Raw genomic sequence first — 23196 nt, 5'->3', positions numbered from 1 at the left:
AAAAGAACTCTGTGAAGAACTGTAAACATACTCATGCTATCTTTTGGTATAAAACTTCCGGGAATTTATTCCAAGGAAGTCAGCCGGAAGTCAGCCGGAAGAAAGGGAAAGCTACAAGCACAAGCTCGTTATACATTATTTACAATACTTGAAAGTCAGAAAAAATGAAAAATATCTGGCCACCAGGGAACAGTTACGTAAATTATTTGATGTGTCTTTTTAACAAGATATTAGGAAGTGCTCGGCATTGTTAGGATTTTTTTGGCCACGTGGAAAAACACACATGATATAAGGCAAAGGAAAATAAGGCAGTCTGCAAATGTATCTGCTTAGAACCGCCATTACGTAAAACAGTCCTCAGCACATACTCGACTTGGAGAGAAATCCAAAAAAAAAAAAAAGTAAGAACCTTTTTAGCTGATGAGTAACATTTGTGGCTGAATCCTTTTCTCATTTCTGTTAAATATTATGATGGTGTTTGTGCAGAACAATAACGATGATGATGTTGATGATGATGATATTTTAGAAGAACTGGAAATGCTCTTTTACAGCATCTCAGCACTAAAGCCACACTAAGCTGCTATAAAATCCAAAGTGGTCCCTGACCATGGAGAGACACTGTGGACACTGGGTTTCACCGCGTGTGTTCCAAGGGGGTATCCAGTCTAAAGCAAATGGGGTTTTGCCAGACTTTAACTTATAGGCAAGAGGAAAAATACACAAATCATCCTCTCAAACCAGATGTTCCAGGACTCACCACAAAGCTCCCTTACAGAGGTCTGCAGTGAAACCAACCCCTCGCTCTCACATAATCATCCCACCAAACTCCTGCCAGCTTCTAGGGTTAAGGATAAAGACCCTTTTCCCCTTGAAAGCAGCGAGGCTGAGCTGCAGTAGTAAATGGGAGCACAGAGCAGAGATCACACATGCACTGGCAGCCTGTGGCCCAGGTGCGCCCTGGAGGCATGTTTTGTTTGGCTCACAGTGTTTTAAAAGTTGGAATATTTCACTTAGAAAAAAAGAAAATCCAGATTTCCAGCATCCCATGAGGTTGGAAGCTGTGACACCAGGCCTACATTCCCAGTCTGTAACCAGACGATTATCCATCCTCGGGAGCCGAGTGTGGGCGCCTCACTTCAGAGGGGCTCTGATTCATTCCTGTGCCTCAAGATTCACGTGAGCACCCACTCTATGCCTGGCACTGCTTAAGTTGCTGGGAATTCCACAGACCAGTCCCTGCAGAGCTGCTTAGCTCCTGGGGAGATGAACCACACACACATACCATGGTCTATCTCCATGCTGTGGAGAAAGTCCAACAAAAGGGTCGCCAGAGAGGGACTGCAGGGGCGAGGTGCCATGCTGGCCGGTGCCTGGAGAAACCTCTCTGAGATGACATCTGGGTCGATGTCTTGTGTGGCAGAGCCAGCCACACAAGATATGGGGTGAGCACAGTCCAGGTCAAAGGGACAGCTTATGCAAAGGCCCAGGGGTATGAATAAAGGTGGAGTGCTCCAGAGGTAGTGAGGGAAGAGGCGTGTGCAGCAGGACCACAGCTGAAGACTGATGTATTCCAATTACAGTGGGCAGAGTGGAGGGCTTTAAGCGGAGGTGTGGTGTGCTCTGGTTTAATTTAAATAAAATCCTGGTCGGGCTCGGTGGCTCACGCCTGCAATCCCAGCACTTTAGGAGGCTGAGGCGGGAGGATCACTTGAGGCCAGGAGTTCAAGACCAGCCTGGGCAAAATAGCAAGACTTCATCTCCACCATGCCAGGCATGGTGGCATGCACCTGTAGTCCCAGCTACTCAGGAAGCTGAGGTGAGAGAATTGCTTGAGCCCATGAGTTGGAGGCTGCAGTGAGCTATGATGAATGCTTCACTGCATTCATGGCCACAGCCAAAATGCCAGAGCCCTTCTTGTCCTGTGCTCTGCGGCACAAAAAGGCTGAAAGACAAAAATCAAAGGGTCCCGAGGATGCCCTGTTCATCTGGCCCTCAGCCTCACATGGAAGGTTCAGCTCTGACCTCACCGTTCAGGTCAGTGCTAAGGGCATTTTCTCCTTGGCTCAGATAGACCATACATGAAGGCTGCACTTGGTGCATCACTGCATTCCAGCCTGGATGACAGAGCGAGACCCTGTCTCCAACAATTTTTTTGAAATAAATAAATACAATCCCTCTGGCTGCTAAGTGAAGAGGGGAGGCAGCTTCGATGTCCAGGGGAGAGATGCCCGGAGGAGGCTGGGAGCAAAGTGGACAGATTAGAGAGGTGCCACCATGGGACCGCCCTGGGACTGTCTGCAGATTCTCTGCAGATAGCAAATGCTCTGCCCATGGGACTGAAGGGAGGGACGGGTAGCGGGTAGGAGACGGGAGGTCAAAACAGTGTGCTTTTTCAGGTGGATGATATTAAAGCATGTTTAGACACGAGAGGTAAACTGATGATTCTCTGGGGAGAACAGGCCTAGTGCAGTTTAAAGCCTTCATGTACAGCTACAGTGGCCCGACAATGGTCCCTTTCCCTAAGGCAGTAGCAGGGAGAAGGGAGGAGAAGGTGGAGACATTTAAGAGAGAGAAGAGCACAGCATCCAACTGAACACACACAGGTGTTGTTGGAACACACGCAGGTGTTATTGGCTCCTGGGCCAAGAAGCAAATGATTTCATAGCATTCAATTAGATGGAGAAAATGCACCAGCTCAGAGAGCCAAAGGTTTGTATTTCCACACGCATGCGTGGTTCTGCCCTTAGCACTGACCTGAATGGTGAGGTCAGAGCTGAGCCTTCCATGTGAGGCTGAGGACCTGATGAACAGGGCACCCTCAGGGCCCTTTGATTTTTGTCTTTGAGCTTCTTTGTGCTGCAGAGCACAGGGCAAGAGGGGCTCTGGCATTTTGGCTGTGGCCACAAATGCAGAGAAGAGTCTGGTCCTCACCCTTGCAAGTACACCGAGGGCAATGGATGGAAGTGCTTGATTGTGAGGGAGAAGGGCGAGCAGGCTTTCACTCTGTGAGCTGGAGCTTTTTACCTTGAACAGCCAAGCAAGGGGCACAGAGCAGAGTCACAGACTTTTCTTCACAGTCCTTTCTACATCAGGGTTTCTGAGGGCGTTAACACTGCTGGCTGACCTCAGAATTCCTCCACTCTCCATGGAAACCTGTCTTTTAGGCCATGGGATCTGCTAACACTTTCTTTAATTACTTTTCCTTTTTTTTTTTCTTTTAAGAGGCAGGGTCTTTCTCTGTGGCCCGGGCTGGAGTGCAGAGGTGCGATCATAGCTCACTGCAACCTCAAACTCCAGGCCTCAAGTGATCTTCCCATCTCAGCCTCCAGAGTAGCTGGGATTACACAGGCATAAACCACTGTGTCTGGTATACTTTTCCCTTTTAAATCCAACTCTCGGCCAGGCGCAGTGGCTCACACCTGTAATCCCAGCACTTTGGGGAGGCCAAGGCGGGTGGATCACTTGAGGTCAAGAGTTCGAGACCAGCCTGGCCAACATGGTGAAACCCCATCTCTACTAAAAATACAAAAATTAGCTGGGTGTGGTGGCAAGCGCCTGTAGTCCCAGCTACTCAGGAGGTTGAGGCAGGAGAATCACTTGAACCCGGGAGGTGGAGGTTACAGTAAACGGAGATCACGCCATTGCACTCCAGCGTGAGCGACAGAGCGAGAGTCTGTCTCAAAAATAAATAAGTAAATAAATTAATTAATTAAATCCAAGTTTCATCCACCATTCCTAGGAATGAAAGGCAGTGACCAACTGAACACAAACCATTCGGCTTACAGATTTACCTGCTTGGCCAACTGAATTCCGCTGAAAAGAACAGCCGACAGGGATGTTACTTACCACTGCTTCTTAAAACACATGTGGCTAATTTAGACTAGTAAGCCTGGGAAATGAGGTGCTTCTTTGCAATATTACGAAATAGAGGCCGGGTGCAGTGGCTCATGCCTGTAATCCCGGTACTTTGGGAGGCTGAGGCGGGCGGATCACGAGGTCAGGAGATCGAGACCATCCTGGCTAACACAGTGAAACCCTGTCTCTACTAAAAATACAAAAAAATAGCCAGGCGTGGTGGCGGGCACCTGTAGTCCCACTTACTCGGGAGGCTGAGGCGGGAGAATGGCATGACACTGGGAGGCAGAGCTTGCAGTGAGCTGAGATCGCACCGCTGTACTCTAGCCTGGGGGACAGAGCAAGACTCCGTCTAAAAAAAAAAAAAAAAAAAAGGAAATGGAGGCTGGGCACAGTGGCTCACGCCTGTAATCCCAGCATTTTGGGAGGCTGAGGTGGGTGGATCACCTGAGGTCAGAAGTTCGAGACCAGCCTGACCAACATGGTGAAACCCTGTGTCTACTAAAACTACAAAAATTAGCTGGGCATGGTGGCATGCACCTGTAATCCCAGCTACTCGGGAGGCTGAGGCAGGAGAATTGCTTGAACCCAGAGGTGGAGGTTGCAGTGAGCCGAGATCGCGCCACTGCACTCCAGCCTGGGCGACAGAGGGAGACTCTGTCTCAAAAAAAAAAAAAAAAAGGAGTGGGAGTAGGGGAACACAGAGCCCGTAAAGAAGACGTAGATCCACAATGCCTTGCACAATCCCTGTTCTGGAAAGGCATTCTTGAATATTATAAAGGTTAAGAATTAAAGAAAAAAAAGTGAAGCCCCTTTTTGCAGGAAGAAGTTAAAACACCAAGGGTCCCTCATCCAGCTAAGGAACCATTTGGGAGGCACATGTTCCAAATGGCTTTTTTTGTTTTCTCTTGAGACTCACCTGAGTTAAAGTGCACTTAGCTCACTTTTTGTTCATTTTCTTTTTTTCAGGTCCAAGGTATTACTTAGGCATGCATTTCTTTTTTAAATTAATGTTGAATTTCACCTGCGATCCACACATACATTGTAGCAATTTAACATATTAAGGAGCTCATTTTAGATTTTGATCAATAAGCGCAGGTCCTTGGGCTGTTTCACAGCTGGGTCTGTTCTCTCTGGTAATACACCAGAGAGAGATCAAGCTTTTTCACCAGCACAGATTGGAGTGTGATGGTTAATTTCACATGTCAATTTGACTAGGCTATTGCTCCCAGTTGTATGGCCAAACACCAGCCCAGATGTTGCTGTGAAAGTGTTTTTAAGATGTGACTGATGTTGAAAGCAGTAGACTTTGAGTCAAGCAGATGAACTCCACCACATGGGTGGGCCTCATCTCATCAGATGAAGGCCTTAGAAGCGAAGACCGAGGTTTCCCTAAAAAGGAATCCTCCTCAAGGCTGCAACACAGAAGTTCTGTGTGAGTTTCCAGCCTGCTGTCCTGCAGAATTCAGATGTAAAACTGCAGCCTCAACTCTTCCCTGGGTCTCCAGCCTGCCGGCCTGCCTTACAGGTTTCAGACTTGCCAGCCCCTACCACCTTGTGAACTAATTCTTTAAAATCTCTCTCTCCATAGGTACAAGCACCTGCATATCCTATCGGTTCTGTTTCTCTGAATCATATAGGAGGGCTTGATGAGTGAAGCTCTTAGTCCTACCATGGCCATCACCTCTAAGAAGAATGACTTTCAGAGCCCTTCTTGGCACTGAATACCCAGCTACAGTCCAGCCTCAGGGCGTTGCATCCACTCTTCTCTCTACCTGGACACTTGTCCCCAACTGGCTGCAGGCTCACTTTCTCACCTCCTCCAAGCCCAGCATGCCCATCACTCCCTAAAATTGCACCTCTTTGCAGCAACCCCTGGCCTTCTCCACCTGCCCTTCCCCATGGATATTTCTCCTTAGCACTTATCCCATCTGCACCTGACATATGACATATGCACCCATTATCTGATTTCTCACCACTTCCCCATCCACTGCTGGAACGTCAGCTCCACGAGGGTGTAGACTTTGTGTTGTGCCATTGATGACTCCCCCATGCTTAGAACAGGGCCCAGCATACAGCAGGTGCTCAATAACTACTCAGTGTGGAATGACGGAACAACTGAGGGATTCAGAAATGTGGAGGAGAAAGAGCCGGTGCATGGTGTGGCGGTTCCTCCCTGCCCTTGACTTTCCCTTTAATCCAGGCACTGCCCACTGGCATAGCTTCCTTTCTTGGGGAGCCAGGGCCCTAATCCACTCAGACGGCGCCCTGTGTATAACCCTACTGTGACAGTTAATAGTGAGTGTCAACTTGATTGGATTGAAGGATACAAAGTATTTCCTGGGTGTGTCTGTGAGGGTGTTGCCAAAAGAGATTAACGTTTGAGTCAGTGGGCTGGGAAAGGCAGACTCACCCTTAATCTGGTGGGCACAGTCTAATCAGCTGCCAGCAAATGTAAAGCAGGCAGAAAAGTGTGAACAGGAGAGACTGGCCTAGCCTCCAGGTCTACCCCTTTCTCCCGTGCTGGATGCTTCCTGCCCCTGAACATCAGACTCCAAGTTCTTCAGTTTTGAGGCTTGAACTGGCTCTCCTTGCTCCTCAGCTTGCAGACAGTCTATAGTGGGACCTGTGATCGTGTAAATTAATACTTAATAAACTCCCCTTTATGTATATATATAAAGGGGAGTTGGGTACTATTCTTTATATATATATAAAGGGGAGTTGGGTACTATTCTTAGTGTTTATGTCTTAAGTTCTTGTTTTTTTGTTTGTTTGTTTGTTTTTTGAGACAGGGTCTTGCTCTTGTCACCCAGGCTGGAGCGCAATAATGGCACGATCTCGGCTCACTGCAACCTTCACCTCCCGGGTTCAAGCAATTCTCCTGCCTCAGCCTCCCGAGTAGCTAGGATTACAGGTGCCCGCCACCATGCCTGGCTAATTTTTGTAGCTTTAGTAGAGACGGGGTTTCACATGTTGGCCAGGCTGGTCTTGAACTTCTGACCTCGTGATCCACCCACCTCAGCCTCCCAAAGTGCTAGGATTATAGGCGTGAGCCACTGCGCCCGGCCAGTTCTTGTTCTTTTACTTATTTATTTTTGGCAGATTACTGTTTACAAGCATTTATATATATATACATACACACACACACATATGGGAGTTTATTAAGTATTAACTTACACGATCACAAGATCGTGATTGTGTTAAGTATTGACTTTCACAATCATATAGGATATATATATATATATATATATATATATATATATATATATATATATTCTATTAATTCTGTCCCTCTAGAGAACCCTGGCTAATACACATACAAAAGCACATACCGAAAGGGGGGAGCCGCTCTGCCTCGGAGGAGCAGATGTCCCTTTCCTGGGTCCTCCTGCCGTAGGTCGCAGAGTAGATGTTGAGGAACTTGGATTCATGGCAGTGCAGTTTTAGCTCCTGGTCTTCACACACAGTTTTGTTTTTTAATTCATCTGAAGCAAAAACAAAAATTGAAGGCACAATCAGCTTCCCCCAGAAGGAATTGGTGAGCTCTGTCCAAGTCCCATTGCTCATTTCCCCGGGGCAGCACCCTGAGAAGGGGGCAGTGGGGATGGCCCTGTGGGCTCATGCTGTCTCTGATCCCAGAAAACAAAGCCCTCTGCAGGAAGCGGGTGGGAAGTAACCTGTTGACAAGCGCAAAGACCCTGGGAATTAAACTAAGGGGCAAATGGAGGAGAGGTGCTGGCGTTAAGGAAGCAGACGCATGGAGTTAGCTCCCAGGAAGGACCTGGCTAGAAAGGAAGTTTCTCTCACTTACCACTTAAGGTCACACATTCCTTCACTGAAGGGGGCCTTTTCTCAAATGTTGGCTTGAGATCCACATAGGTAAAGACAGACCAGAAATTACTTGAAAGAAGCATTAAGCTTCTTTCTCTCTCTGGAGAGAGCCCAGTTAAACCTCACCTCCAGCCCCTCAACTGGCATCCCCATGCATATAGGTATTATTTGTTATTTTAGTTTAGTTTAGTTCTTTAAAGACAGGGTTTCACTCTGTTACCCAGGCTAGAGTGCAGTGGTGCAATCATAGCTCACTGCAGCCTCGAACTCTTGGGCTCAAACCTAGGCTCAAGCAATCCTCTTGCCTCAGTTTCTCAAGTACCTGGGAATATATGAATGCACACCATGTCTGGCTTACATTTATTTGTTAAAAGACAAGAAAGAGGCCGGGCACAGTGGCTCACACCCGTAATCCCAGCATTTTGGGTGGGAGGCTGAGGCAGGAGGATTGCTTGAGCCCAGAAGTTAGAGACCAGCCTGGGAAACATAGCAAGACCTCGTCTCTAATTTAAAAAAAAAAAAGCAAGAAAGATGATATGATACCAAATCAAATCATTTCCTTTTCTAGGAAAGGGGCAAAAACAAGGCACAGTGTCAGTTAAGAATCCCTCTTTAGAGAAGCATGAAAAGTCTGCCCCAAATCTGGTAAATCCAGGAACAACTGACTGTCAAGCTGATGGTGCATTCTAGGTTAGGATGATTTGGACCAGGTAGTGCTTTGTTCCCAAAGAATTCAGGGAAAAGTTTGTTTGTTTGTTTAATCTGCTTATCATAGTAAAATCTTTCTTTGCAATGTCATACAAAGTTGGCATTATGCGTGCACTGTTGAAGAAAACACAGTTTATTTTTTTTAAAGAATATACTCCAAAACCATTTAATTAGTAAAAATGTTTAATAATGATTTGAATTTTTTTTTTTTTTTGAGACGGAATCTCGCTCTGTCGCCCAGGCTGGAGAGCAGTGGCGCGATCTCTGCTGACTGCAAGCTCCGCCTCCTAGGTTCATGCCATTCTCCTGCCTCAGCCTCCCGAGTAGCTGGGACTACAGGCGCCCGCCACCACATCCGGCTAATGTTTCGTATTTTTAGTAGAGATGGGGTTTCACCGTGTTAGCCAGGATGGTCTTGATCTCCTGACCTCGTGATCCACCCGATTCAGCCTCCCAAAGTGCTGGGATTACAGGCGTGAGCCAAAGCGCCCGGCCAATGATTTGATTTTTTAAAGCAGTAAGAGCTAACACTGCAGACACAAAAGACTGCATAGGTATGATTCCACTTATATGAAGGATTCAGAAGAGGCAAACCTTTAGAGGCAGAATGTAGATGAGTGGGTGCCTGAGGCTGAAGGTGAGGTCACAGAGTGACAGAAAATGGACACAAGGAAGCCTTCTGAGATGGTGGGAATGTCCCATGCTGGACTGTGGTCACGGTTGCACAACTCAGTAAATTCACTGAAAATCACTGGATTGTACACTTGAAAAATGTGAATTTTATGCTATGTAAATGATATCTTAATAAAGATATCTTTAAATAATGGTAGCTAACACGGCTGGGTGTGGTGGCTCACACCTGTAATCCCAGCACTTTGAGATGCCAAGGCGGGCGGATCACCTGAGGTCAGGAGTTTGAGACCAGCCTGGCCAACATGGTGAAACCTCATCTCTACTAAAACTACAAAAATTAGCCAGGTGTGGTGTTGGGTGCCTGTAATCCCAGCTACTATATTTTGCCCAGCAAAATATAAAGGGGACCACGGTCATTTATTTGCATATGTGGTTCTTATCCTTGCCAACATTTTGTAAAGAAAATTCTTTTTAAAATGCTAGCTCTACCCTATCACCACTGTTCTGGAGTTTTCTACTTTGAAATGGCAACCACATAGCGGACAGGTGCATTTTTCAGCCAAACAAGCATTGGCGTTAACTGCAAACGAGTTAAATGGCAAGAACTGCTTGGGCTGTCATGGGCTGGCCCAGGGTGGGTGGGAAGACTGTCCAGAGAGAACCTCTTCCACCCCAGCCTCTCACTCCTCTCACGTGCTCATGTTCTTCCACTTTTCTTTCCTGGATTGGAAGTGCAGGCTGATTCCAAGTCCCAAACACACCTCAAGCCAGAGTTTTTCAAATTGTGATTTGAGGTTCATTCATGAGTCTTGAAATCATTAGTGAGTTGTAACCAGCAATTTTTGAAAATAAAGCATAGAGTAGTTTAGAAAACAAAGGCCATCACATGAAGAAAGTATAAACACTGTTTTGTAATTTAAACATTTCTTTTTCAGTTGTGTGTATAAAGTGTGTGTTCCACTGGGCCAAAATGTGAAAATCTTTTCCTACCATGGGCTGCAATCACAATTTGAAAACGCCCACCTTAATCCCTACAGAAAGGCACGAGCTGTACACATTAGGGCCACGGCAGCTGGGCTGGATCTTCTTATCCTGGTGTCAGTGATGCTAAGCTCCAAACTTAAAAAATGAAAGACAATAATTTCCAAATATAAATGCCACCTTTTTGTTTTTCGAGACGGGGTCTCACTCTGTCACCCAGACTGGAGTGCGGGGGGTGCAATCTTGGCTCACTGCAACCTCCACCTCCCAGGCTCAAGCGATCCTCCTGCCTCAGCCTCCTGAGGAGCTGGGATTACAGGCATGCGCCACCATGCCTGGCTAATTTTTGTATTTTTAGTAGAGACAGGGTTTCACCATGTTGACTAGGCTGGTCTTGAACTCCTGACCTCAAATGATCCACCCACTTAGACCTCCCAAAGTGCTGGGATTACAGGCATGAGTCACCATGTCTGGCCTAAACGCCATCTTTCTGTACCTTGTGAATTTCCATGACTTTGTACCAAAAGCAGAGAAGCAACAGTGAGACAAAATTTTGGACCACAAGAAGGAAAACTACAGAATCTCAAGAGGACCACCAGCTCTGCTGCTGGCAAACTTTGTTGCTATCCTTTCATCCATGAGGATGGGAACATTCAAGATGAATGAAAGGCTGGGAGCAGAAGCCAGCCTACAGATGCTCACAAAATCCGTATCCTGCCCTGGTAGTTTAACACGCAGGAAGAACTTCCACGAGGAAGAAAAATGAAAATGGTGACTAAGCAAATGTCTCGAAGGCCCTTTACCCACTCACTGGAATCTTAATTCAACAGCTTAAACTTAGAGCCAAGGCAAGTTTCGTTTTCTTTCTCTAGATAAAAGACTGCTAAGTCTGACCCGAACGTCGGAAGGTTCGATTCTTTTTGGTGAGTCATATCCGCACTGGCATTTATATGCAGTTTATGAGTAGATGCTAAATCCCACCAACAACAAAATTTTGCCTGACTTCAAAGGCCCAGAGTGAACGATGGCCTTTGATGCAGAAAAGAGGGCTTGGATAGAAACACCAAAAGAGCCAAAGTCCCCTTCCAACCATAAGAACTCAGAAAAATGTTAAGAATGCCTTCCCGTGGCAGAGCTGGCACAGAAAGAGGATGGGAGAAGGCAGGACAAAAACAAGCTTTATCTCCACAAATTGGAAACTTTTTAAATGGAAGTCTTTTTTTTTTTCTTTTTTTATAAATCAAAATTTTTTAAAGTTACAAGAGGTTTTTTTGTTTTGTTTTGTTTAAGGCATGTCATGAAACGCATTTATTAGCCACATCTCTTTGATTTATTAAAGCCCATTCATTAAAGGTAGCCTTGATGCCAACAAAACCCTCCCAGGGTAACGCAACACCCACATGCAAGGCCTCCAGCGATTTCGTCCCCAGATTATGGGCAAACCATCTCCTGGAACGGAGGGGCCTGTGCGTGTCACATTACATCCTGGGGGTGACTGTTGTGTTATGTTGAGTCACTTGGTTCCTTGGGAATGTGCGAATTCACTGCCACATAAGAGTGACATTTCTGGATTATAAAAAATTAGGAAACTACTAACATCATTGCTACTTTTCTTAGAAGACGAGAATTTGTTTTAGAGGTGGGTTAGAGTTCTCAATTGGTCTCAGATTAGAGAAGGTGTGGGCAGCCTTCCAGAAGTGGGTTGCCAACTCTCCTGGGAGTTTAGATGGGGAGGACGGCAGGGGCCTGGGAAGGTAGAGCCACGACTCTGCTTAAATGACAAGAGCAATGAAATCCCCGCCTCCTCATTTTATTAGGTTGGTGCAAAAGTAACTGTGATTTTTGCCATTAAAAGCAATGGGCAAAAACCGCGATTATTTTTGCACCAACCTACAAATGAGAGGGTTATGTGGGTCATTCTGCTTCTTTTCGATACAATGGTCACAAAATCACATCACTGCCAAGACCAGCTCGGTCGGGGAGACCCTAACCCAGCGGCGCTAGAGGAATTAAAGACACACACACAGAAATATAGAGGTGTGGAGTGGGAAATCAGGGGTCTCACAGCCTCCAGAGCTGAGAGCCTCGAACAGAGATTTACCCACATAAATCATCACAGCAAGCCAGTGATAAGCATTGTTTCTATAGATTATAGATAAACTATTCCTTATGGGAAATAAAGGGATGGGCCGAAGTAGAGGGATGGGCTCTGGCTAGTTACCTGCAGCAGGAGCACATCCTTAAGGCACAGATCACTCATGCTACTGTTTGTGGTTTAAGAACTCCTTTAAGTGGTTTTCCACTCTGGGTGGGCCAGGTGTTCCTTGCCCTCATTCCAGTAAACCCACAACCTTCCAGCGTGGGCATCATGGCCATCACGAACATGTCACAGTGTGGCAGAGATTTTCTTTATGGCCAGTTTTGGGGCCAGTTTATGGCCAGATTTTGGGGGGCCTGTTCCCAACACATCACCAGCCACCTTTCAAAGGTGGGCAGAGGAAGGATCTGCCACGATGGGAGTATTTTATTACTGACATTGCATACAATTGCCAGTGCATAGTGATGCTGAAATGTAGATAGTCACTTTTATTTATTTTTATTATTTCTTTCTTTATTTAGTAAATAAATCTCACCCTGTCATATAGGTTGGAGTGCAGTGGTGAGCTCATAGCTCACTGTAACTTCAAACTCCTGGGCTCAAGCAATCCTCCCGCTTCAGCCTCCCAAGTGGCTAGGACTGCAGGTGCCTGCCATGATGCCCTGCTAATTTTTTTTTTTTTTTTTAGAGATAGGAGTCTCCCTATGTTACCCAGGCTAGTCTCTAATGACTGGCCTCAAATGATTCTCCTGCCTTGGCCTCCCAAAATGCTGAAATGACAGGCATGACTATATCCTTTAGTCATTCATATCTTTAGCAGAGTGATTTGAATCAGCTTATTGAAATAATAGCTACCAACTGCTGAGCTCAACTCCATGGTCCCGTGCTAGCGTGTTACATACAACACTGTGTTTTCACAGTCTTATAACAGCCCTATGCAGAAGAGACATAATCCCATGTTACAACTGAGTCCTAGAAAGTGTCCCTACACTGCCCAACACACAGCAGATACGCAGCAGAAAGGAATGTGAACCCAGAACTGCCTAAATCCAAGCCTCACTTAAACCTACATTTCCTGAAGGGATGCAATTTGGGAGGTGAGATTTTGAGGAAGGAAGCATAGTGCACATTAGGGAAAAGAAGGTTCCAGTGAGCCTTGCTGGTAAAATAGCTTTCCGTAAAGACAAATAAATAAACCCGATCAGTGGCATTTGCCCATTTCCCTGGTGTAAATACTCCCACCGTGGCAGATGCCACAGAACACAGGCAGAGCTGGTAAGACATGTGCATAACTGGCTCTCATCATAAGAACTGGCTCCGCACACCACAGGGTGTAGCAGTGCAGCCTTTGGACAATCACAGTGTCCTGCCCAGACTGGAACTGGGAATTGAGAAGAAGAGCCTCAGGAGGTGTGAGAGATGCAGAAAAAGAGGCAGGAAGGTGTGGAGACAATCTCACTTCCACCTCCTAAATGGCAGTGCTCAGGTTTCTGGTGTTCAGGTTACACAGGGGCTCTGTCTCTCATCTGCTCTCTATGGGGCAGCCAGAGGGGCTTTATGACTTCATCACAGCACCCTCCCTGCTTAAATGCTGCCCTATAGATAGAGCCCCAACTCCTTCCTTGGCTCTGAGGACTCAGGATCCCTACTCCGGCTCCCCAGCTGGTGCTCTCTCCTGTCTTGGTGCTGTGCTCCTACCCTGTGGCTGGCTGCGCCAATGCACCTGCAACCCCCAGCCACAGGCTTCTGTATGGAGCACTCTTTCTGTGCCCTCCATCCCTGCGGATCTCAGCTCCATCATCACTTGCTCCAAAAAGACTCCACTGAACCCCCAGTCAAGGTCAATTCCTCCTATGAGACTGGGCGCTGTGGTTCACGCCTGTGATCCTAGCACTTTGGGAGGCCAAGGTGGGCAGATCACTTGAGGTCAGGAGTTCAAGACCAGCCTGGCCAACATGGTGAAACCCTGTCTCTACTAAAAATACAAAAATTAGCCAGGTGTGGTGGTGTATGCCTATAGTCCCAGTTACTCAGGAGGCTGAGGCAGGAGAATCGCTTGAAACCGGGAGGCAGAGGTTGCAGTGAGCCAAGATTGAGCCACTACACTCCAGCCTGGGCAATGGAGTGAGACCCTATCCAAAAAAAAAAAAAAAAAAGATTCTTCTGTGAGCCGCTTGCGTAGTACCAAGTGCCTCTCCATGAAGCCCTGACCCTACCTGGAATCTTGCACATATTTGTGTGAAACTCACAGTGAATATCAGGCCCCACGGGACTGGATAATCTGGTTACCGAGGACGTGCTCACCTGTGTCTCCCCAGCGCTGAGCGCAGGACCTGGCCCTGCTGGGTGAACATTTGCTCTGTGAATACATATTAAGCACCGGTTGCTCTGGGGTAACAGTGCTGAACCACACAGAGTTCCTGCTCTCATCATGCTCACAGTCTGATGCAGTGTGTGTGCGAATCGTACACAAGCCACAAATAAGGTAAATATAAACGATGATGCTGCTATGAAGAAAATAAAATAGGATGCTGTGATAGAGAGGGGCGGCAGGATGAGAGGAAGAGGTTTTTTTGTTGTTGTTTTTTGGACAGAGAAAGCCTCTCTTGAAAGGTGCTGTTTGGGGTGGAAAATACACAAGGAGAAGGAACCAGCTGTGTGAAGATCTCAGGAATGCTTGCTGGGTGAAGGAAGGTTGAGAAATACCCTGGAGGGGGTGTGGACACCACCCATGATAGAACCGCCATTCAGGGAATTTCTGTGGGATGTGAGTTCTCTTCATATTCCACTCCTGTGCAAAGTAGGGGCTTTGCTGAAATGATATGAATAAACCAGACGAAACCTCACACGATAGTCATGGGGCTGTGGCTCTGCACTGACTTATCTGAGGTTCGGCCAATTTTACAAAGGTCATTTGACTTCTCTTAGAGGCTGGTTTTTCTCAATTTATTATGAAACATTTCAAACATATAGAAAATGTGAAAGAATATGACAACCAACAGTCATATTCCCACCACCTCAGGTCTCCAATTGTTAACATCTTGAACAAGGGCCGCTTTTTTTTTTTTTTTTTTTTGAGACAGAGTCTCGCTCTGTCACCCAGACGGGAGTGCAATGGCGCGATCTCGGCTCACCGCAACCTCTGCCTCCCGGGTTCAAACGATTCTCCTGCCTCAGCCTCCCTACTAGCTGGGATTACAGGCATGCGCCACTATGCCCAGCTAATTTCGTATTTTTAGTAGAGATGGGGTTTCTCCATGTTGGTCAGGCTGGTCTCAAACACCCGACCTGAGGTGATCTACCCACCTCAGCCTCCCAAAGTGCTGGGATTACAGGCATGAGCCACCGCCCCCAGCCAAGGGCCACTTTTCAAAGGGCAATATTTTACACTATGGAGGGAGGGAAGTGGAGAACAGAAAAAAAAGGAAAGCGAAGCTAATGGCAGTCAAGGGTGTCTTCAAGGCTATGACACAGTCGTCTGTGAGATTCAGCGGCTGGAGGGAAGTGAGGAAGAACACTGAGATCTTGATGTGATTTCCTGAGTCTGTTGACTGAGGCAGGAGGTGATCCCAATGCCTAGGGGCGGAGGGAGGGTGGAGAGGGGCCACGAAGGGAGTTCAGGCGGTTCTGAATGGCTGGGCCTGCTTGTAGGTATTTGCGATTGTCTGTACGTGTGTGTGTGAGCATGTATGACAGTGTGAGTGAGTGTGACAGCTTGTATGTGTTTGAGTGTGTATAATGGGGTATAAGGTTGTGTTGTGTGTGCCTGTGTGTGATGATGTCTATTATGAGAGGTGAGTGTGAGGAGTGTCTGTTATGTGCTGTGAGAGTGTGAGTGCCTTTGCATGTGCTGTGTTAGAAGAGCACAGGGCAGTTTTGACGTATCTGGGCCCTGGCCGGGAAGGGGTTTGACAGAAGCCTGCATATCTGCTGAAGAGATCGGGGGGGTTTCTCCCCACATGTGTACCTGAGACCATAGTACGAGTGTGGCCTGACCTCTCCCCACATAGTCTGGCACCTAGGCCACCAGGGTCTCGGGGAACCAGGGCGGGAGCTAACAGACAACAAAATGCAAAAAGTGAAAACAGTTGTGTTGGGTGGCAGGGAGGAGGTTTAAAAATGCTTAACTCGACAAGGCGTGGTGGCTCATGCCTGTAATCCCAGCACTTTGGGAGGCCAAGACAGGTGGATCAGCTGAGGTCAGGAGTTCAAGACCAGCCTGACCAACATGGCAAAACCCTCTCTCTATTAAAAATACAAAATTAGCCAGGCGTGGTGGTGCATGCCTGTAGTCCCAGTTACTCAGGAAGCTGAGGCAGGAGAACTGCTTGAACCCGGGAGGCGAAAGTTGTGGTGAGCCGAGATTGCGCATTGCACTCCAGCCTGGGCAACAAGAGCGAAACTCTGTCTCAAAAAAAAAAAAAAAAAATGCTTAACTTCTCATTTTTTGGTTAAACACACTGCTATCGTTTCTTTGCAACAAGGTGTGCAAGAACCTCTAATGCCACAGTGACCTATGATTTATCTCAGGCAGGCTCTTGGCGCCTGGAAGTGTGACCCACCCACGGAAGATGGATTATTTTTGGCCATCACAAAGCTGATGCGTGTTAGAAATGGCAAAAGTCAATGGAGAAAACAACAAGAATCAGAATAAAAGAGATGGCTCCAGCCATATCCCCTCTCATTCTCCTGAGGAACAAGGAGCCCCTGCCGTGGGTGAGGGCGGGAGGAGCTGGTTCTTAAAGATCTGAAGCAGTGGGCGCAGGTGGCAAGTGGGCCACTGGGCCTCAAGGAAAAACAGGCAGCCCCTCAATCTCAGCACAGGACACCTCTGAAAAGCAGAACCAGCTCCTCACTTTGAGGAATAGCAATTGCAGTCTCTCACCACCCCTGAGAGTTGTAGCATCAGTACAACTGAGTTTTACATATTGGAAAGGATTTTTAACATTCAGGCATTTGTAAGAAAATGAAGGCATGTGCAGACTCACACACACAAAATCTCTCTCTCTTTCTTTCTCTTTCTTTCTCTCTCTGTCTCTAAAAAACTGGGTAGAATGGAGCCCAATGTGTCTATTAATGAGTTTCAAAGTTGGACAAATGCCAACGGGCAGAGAATTTTGACCAGGAGTGTGAAGGAAACGAGAACCACACCCCAAACACACTGTCCCCCTCCGAAGTTACTTACTAGGTTGGCATTTAAAGGAGACCAGGAGGTATTTACTGCTTCCTGGACAAAGGTCAGGTCCAAAAACACGGCTATTGACCAGGAGGTGGCAGGCCCGCTGGTTCTGGCATTCGTCCAGCACCTTCTAGAAGGAGAGGGTAGAAAAGGGACAGGCTTGAAAACTACTCACAGTGACTGCCAGACCCGAACCTGGGCTGCTCTGGGCTCTGCAAAGGGAAGGACGCCTCCCCACCTGGCCAAGCTGTGTCTAAGGCCGAAGAGCATAGACGTGGGTGATTGGGTTAGCTCCCTGTCTCCCTGCTCTTTCTCCTGAAAAGAAACCTGATCCAATGGTGCCAGGCTCCTGGGAAAACTAACCTCTGATCCACGACTACTGGTGCGGCTGCTGCTACTTTCAGCAAAGGCACTGAGTGCCGAGGCTCCAGGGGGTGCAAGCGAGGTCAGAGTACTTTCAGATGTTGGGGTGCAGGGGACTTCAAGGTCCCCTTCGAGCGGGGTCCCTTAGCTTTAAGCTGAGAGAGCTGTGACCATCAGGATTCACAGTCCTGGCCTTTCATCCTTAAGCAGCCCCACACAGGACACAGGAGAGCTGTGCATCGGGGAGCTCTTGGGGACCCAAACCCTTTCCAGCTTACGAACCATCCACAGGCCAAAAAATAAAAATTACAAAGCTGATTCCCACCCTCATCAAACTCAAGAGGATGGGACCCACTTCTCCCTCGGGGAGCAGTTTTCTTAGTGGAACACTCAGACTTTCTGTTGAGCATTGGGAGTAAAGGCTTTCCTTCAAATCTCAATCTCTCTCTCCTGATTTTTTCCAGACAGCTCCTTCATTTTTAAGGCATCTGCTCTGTGGAAGCTCACAGAACACCCTCCTCCAGGTCCTGGGAAGGCTCAGCTTTTTGCTGCTGTTCTCTAGGTCCTCGTTCCCAAATGGAACAAGTCCTGCTTGTGATAAACACAGAGGTCCTGAACTTGGGTCTGGTTAAAACAAAAACAAAAAGGACATCAAGTACAGTTAAAAAAAAAAAAGTTCCCAAGAATCTGCTTATTACTTTAGGTCTGAATTTAGTGCAGACACGTGAGCCTCTCTGAGTCACCATGTTCTCATAGTAGCTCGTGGAATAGCTCCGTGAAGAATGCTGGCCCCGCCAGGTATCCCCCATTCTCTCAGGGGCCCAGCAGATGTGTCTCAATCAGGAAAAAATACCCGAGAAACCCCTCAGACCCCAGAAGGTACAGCTTTCAGATGACTGCATGTGGCATGGCCAAAGGTCATGGTGAAATGACTCAGCCCACAGATGTCACTGGAGGGCTCCACTGTTACAACCACAGAGCAGACCCCAGGGCAGGGCTATTTCCAAACTATGTCATGAGCTGGAAAATGCAGAGAGGGGGACTTGCTGCTGACAGTCAAGGGATGGATCAGCTGTGGTCTCCTGTGTGGACGTCTCCCCATGTTAAGCAACCTCCATCTGAGGAAGCACCTTGCCTGTGCTCCGAGTGCAGCTTAAAAGACACAAAAGAAGGCTGGGTGCGGTGGCTCACGCCTGTAATCCCAGCATTTTGGGGGGCCGAAGCGGGCAGATCACCTGAGGTCAGGAGTTCAAGACCAGCCTGACTAACACAGTGAAACCCTGTCTCTACTAAAAGTACAAAAATTAGCAGGCGTGGTGGTGGGTGCCTGTGATCCCAGCTACTCGGGAGGCTGAGGCAGGAGAATTGCTTGAACCTGGGAGGCAGAGGTTGTGGTAAGCCGAGATTGCGCCATTGCACTCCAGCCTGGGCAACAAGAGTGAAACTCCGTCTCAAACAAACAAACAAAAAAGACACAAAAGTAAAGGACTTCTTGACCTCTGGTTGAAAGAGTAGCGCATGGGGATGTTTCTGGCAAACAAACCCTCCCAACAACGTCAGAACTGTGTTCACAAATGCTAACCTGTCGGCCTGGTTATAGAACATCCTCTTCCCTCAGGGGTATCTGGCAGAGGCAGGTACCCGTGGAATGGTGCAGGTGGTGCCCATGCTCTAGTGTATGCCAAGAGTTCCTACTCTTAAAAAGTAGCCACTTTAAAAAAATGTTGGTACTGGCCAACATTCCTTTCATGCACCCAGGAGGGCAGCAGGTAGCCTGGGATCCAAGGATGGATGGCCAGGGCAGGTGGCTGAGAAATGGGGGTGGGTCAAGAGGGATGTACCTCCTGGGGTGGCGCCCAACAGAGAGAATTAGGGGTAGGGTGGGTGCTATGGCTGGAATGTTTATCCCCCCCAAAACTCACATTGAAATGTAATTGCTGCTTTAACAGTAACAGTATTAACAGATGGAGTCTTTAAGAGGTGATTAGACCATCAGGTCTCCACCCTTATGAATGGATTAATACTGTTTTTTTTTGTTTGTTTGTTTTTTGTTTTTTTCAGGAGTAGGTTGTTAGAGTGGCACTAGGCTTGTTATAAAAGGCAAGCTGGCCCTCTCTCCTTCTCTTGCCCCTTCCATTCTTCTGCCACATGAGTACCAGCGTTCTCCAACCCCCTAGAGGATGTAGTGTTCAAGGAGCCATCCTGGAAGTAGAGACACCAAACCTGTGGCGCCTTGCTCTTGGACTTCCCGACCTTCAGAACAGTGAGAAATCAATCTCAGGTCCTTATGAATTACCCAGGCTCAGAGACACTGTTATAGCAGTGCAAAAAGGACTAAGACAGTGGAGCACACAGGGAAAGCAACTTCTTGTCTCCTGAAGAAACATGTTGTCTCTCCTCAAGGTATAGAAACCATGTCATGGGGAGTCATTCAGACACATTCATTTTGGCTACTCAATTGGTGTGTTTCACCAATCACCTAAATACCCAGATACTACCATGCTTGGAGTGGAAGCAAGGGATGGTGTGAGAAATAGAAAAATTCTTACATCATCACATTAGTTTGCGTCTCCTGTTTGGGCCTTAGGGAGAGCTACACAGCATTAAAGCTACTCTTATTTCTCCTTAGTTCTAGCAAATGTATCTTTATCCATATTTCCTGCGGTCGACAAAATCAAACAGACTTCCAACTTTCCACCTGCTCTAAACTCCCTGCTTTAAATGTATTCATATGGAACTTGGGAGGCATAAAAAAAAAAAAAATCCAAGGCCAAGTGACTCAGTAATCCTGGTCAACTAGTTATATATGTTAGGGGCCAGGGATGGTGAAGTAGAAGTTGCTCAGATGATTGAAAGCCATGCACAGTCTAAAACCATCATTGAAATATTAGTTTGACCTTCTCCTATACCAAATCTTTCCCTAAATATGCCAACCACAAAAAGAATGACTTAAACCACACCTCTCCCAACTCCTGGTACTATGTAGTAGAAGGAAGGAGTCAGTAAAGGCTGCCTAAAATAGCTCCAAGCAAGAATGACATGATTATCTACAACTGAAGAAGCAAATCATTAAGAAGCACAAGGCAGTTACTGATATTACTGATATTTCCTTCCTTGAATACATTTTCTTTTTTTTGAGATGGAGTCTCGCTCTGTTGCCCAGGCTAGAGTGCAGTGGCATGATCTCAGCTTACTGCAACCTCCGCCTCCTGGGTTCAAGCGATTCTTCTGCCTCAGCCTCCCAAGTAGCTGGGACTACAGGTGCGTGCCACCATGCCCGGCTAATTTTTGTATTATTAGTAGAGATGGGGTTTCACCATATTGGCCAGGCTGGTCTTGAACTCCTGACCTCATGATCCACCCACCTCGGCCTCCCAAAGTGCTGGGATTACAGGCATGAGCCACCGCGCCCAGCCCTTTGAGTACATTTTCTAAAAAGTTGGTCATGACTTCAGATGTCTGCCTCAAAGAGATACTTGTGGTTTCCATTAAAGAACCTACCTTCCCTTTCTACAGGAGTATTTATGGGAGATGTGGGGCTCCCACATTTATGGGAGCCATGCCCCTGTCACATGCCCTGCAAGGGGGATAAGGGAACTCCTGGAGGTTGGAATCCATCCTGGTTGTACTTTGCTATACTAAAGTAAGGAGTAAACCTACAAATAAATTCATATTGAAGTGTACAAAGGGGGCTCTACAATAGGTAGGAATTCTATTTAGTTTTGTTGGGCAACAAATCCTTTGAGAAGCAAATAATAGCTCACCTACAAAACTGGTGATCTGTATAAATTGGGATTTTTCATGGATCAGTTTTGCTTGGATTGAACTATATAATCACAAATATATTTATACCCAGAGAGAGAGAAAGAGTGTGTGTTGAAACTGTATCATCTTAACATGTCTACAAAAGGCAATACCTGGAAGGTGGTGGCTGCCACACAGGTTAAGCTGTCTTCCCTCTGGGAGGCAGGCTTCTGGGAACTACACATTTGGTAATCTTGCCCATAAAATGCCGATTGGACACTTATCGTAGAATGCCGAGGGCACTGTAGATTCAAATAGTCCCCATCACAGGCATAGGTGGTGTGGTTTTGCAGGAGTTTGGTTAGGTAACCTGGAAAATATTCAGTCGAGTTACTAGAGGCCCAGGAACCCACCACTCCTCCATGGGTTTGGGGACAGGAGGATGTTGGTTCCCCTGGGGAAGGGCTGTTCAATCAACAACATGTGGGATGGGGCCTCCCTAGCAGCTCTGGTGCAGAGGTCACCAAACCAGGCCCAGAGGTGGGGCACAGGAGCCAATGGCAGCTTTCATGTTGACATGGAAGGGGGGCAGGGGAGTGCTGGGTAGAGAAGGGTGGGGTCCCTGGCGAGGGCTCCACCCATGGGCTTGTGCCCATGGACCTTAGTGAGAACAGGCACTCCTGTTTTCATGTCCAAATGTTGCATTTTCCAAGACTACTCTGGCCTGCCATGACCCCCATCCTGTGCCCATAAAAAACCCAAGACCCTAGTGGGCACACACACAAGTGGCTGGACGTCGAGAGGAGCAGAGAAGCAGAAGAGCACACTGACAGACACCAGCAGATGCTGGCGGGCTTTCGACAGCGGGGCGATGTGGAATTCAGTCAGGGGCGGTCGGAGGAGAGTCTGGCTGCTGGGCAGCCCAACTCTAGGAGAAGACCACCTTCCCACTCCATCCCCCTTCTGGCTCCCCATCCGAGAGCCACCTCCTCCACTCAATAAAACCTTGCACTCCTTCTCCAAGTCCATGCGAAATCTGATTTTCCGAGTACACTAGGGCAAGAACCTGGGATACAGAAAGCCGTCTGTCTTTGTGATAAGGCAGAGGGTCTAATTGAGCTGATTAACACAAGCCGCCTGCAGACGGCAAAACTGAAGGAGACCACTGTAACACATGCCCACTGGGGCTTCGGGAGCTGTAAACACCCAATTCTACAAGGTGCTGTGGGGTCAGAGCTCAAAAACGCTCCCCACGACCTGCCCATCTGCATGCCCCCTCTAGGGGTTTGAGCAGCAGGATACTGAGAAGCGAGCCATGCCCCTGTCACATGCCCTACAAGGGGGATAAGGGAACTCCTCCTGTTTCAATGTCTGGGTCAGAAACCTCGGTCTGGGATGGCCCACTGAATGGTTTGGAGGGCTCTTTCCCCTTCAGGAAGCACTAAGATATTGGCCAGGAGCCAAGGAGTCCTGAAGCACCTTTATAAACCAGGAAAAAAATTGGGGTGAGTGTCCCCTGGATGTGTGGATGCCCATCCTGAGGGAGGCTTTCATTTGCTCATCTCCCACTAGTGAGGCCATGCCTTATTGGAATGAGAGGATGCAATTTCATTTCAAGAAATCACTCTTGGCTCTGTCTTGCTGCTGGAGAGGAAAGACAGGTAGGGTGCCCTGCGCAGAGAAGGGGCCTGCTCCAAGGGCGTGGTGCAGGGAGGCGATGGTGGGGCTCTGCTGTGGGTTGAATGATGTCCCCTCAAATTCACGTTCATCAGGAACCCCAGAATGTGACATTTGGAAATAGGGT

At 47.6% G+C, this 23196-nt stretch overlaps 1 protein-coding gene and 1 pseudogene across 8 annotated transcripts in view; both read right to left on the bottom strand.

Annotated features, from left to right (window-relative positions):
• EVA1C (eva-1 homolog C) overlaps positions 1-23196 on the bottom strand; it is a 106143-nt gene that overhangs the window by 43037 nt on the left and 39910 nt on the right. For 6 of the 8 annotated variants that reach the window (XM_034948136.3, XM_008977722.4, XM_008977721.5 and 3 more), the window contains exons 2-4: positions 21566-21762; positions 17292-17415; positions 7188-7340 (exon numbers count right to left, since the gene is read on the bottom strand). In XM_034948136.3, coding sequence (XP_034804027.1) covers positions 7188-7340; positions 17292-17415; positions 21566-21637 — 349 coding nt within the window. In that variant the 5' untranslated portion in view covers positions 21638-21762. The remainder of the gene's footprint in view (positions 1-7187; positions 7341-17291; positions 17416-21565; positions 21763-23196) is intronic. The other 2 variants (XM_008977719.5, XM_024927028.4) reach the window with 2 other exon arrangements.
• Positions 17433-20985, bottom strand: LOC130541118 (histone demethylase UTY-like; annotated as a pseudogene).

Source organism: Pan paniscus, chromosome 22, assembly GCF_029289425.2.
Source record: "Pan paniscus chromosome 22, NHGRI_mPanPan1-v2.0_pri, whole genome shotgun sequence".
Taxonomy (NCBI): Eukaryota; Metazoa; Chordata; class Mammalia; order Primates; family Hominidae; genus Pan; species Pan paniscus.
This window is presented reverse-complemented; position numbering and strand designations above follow the sequence as displayed.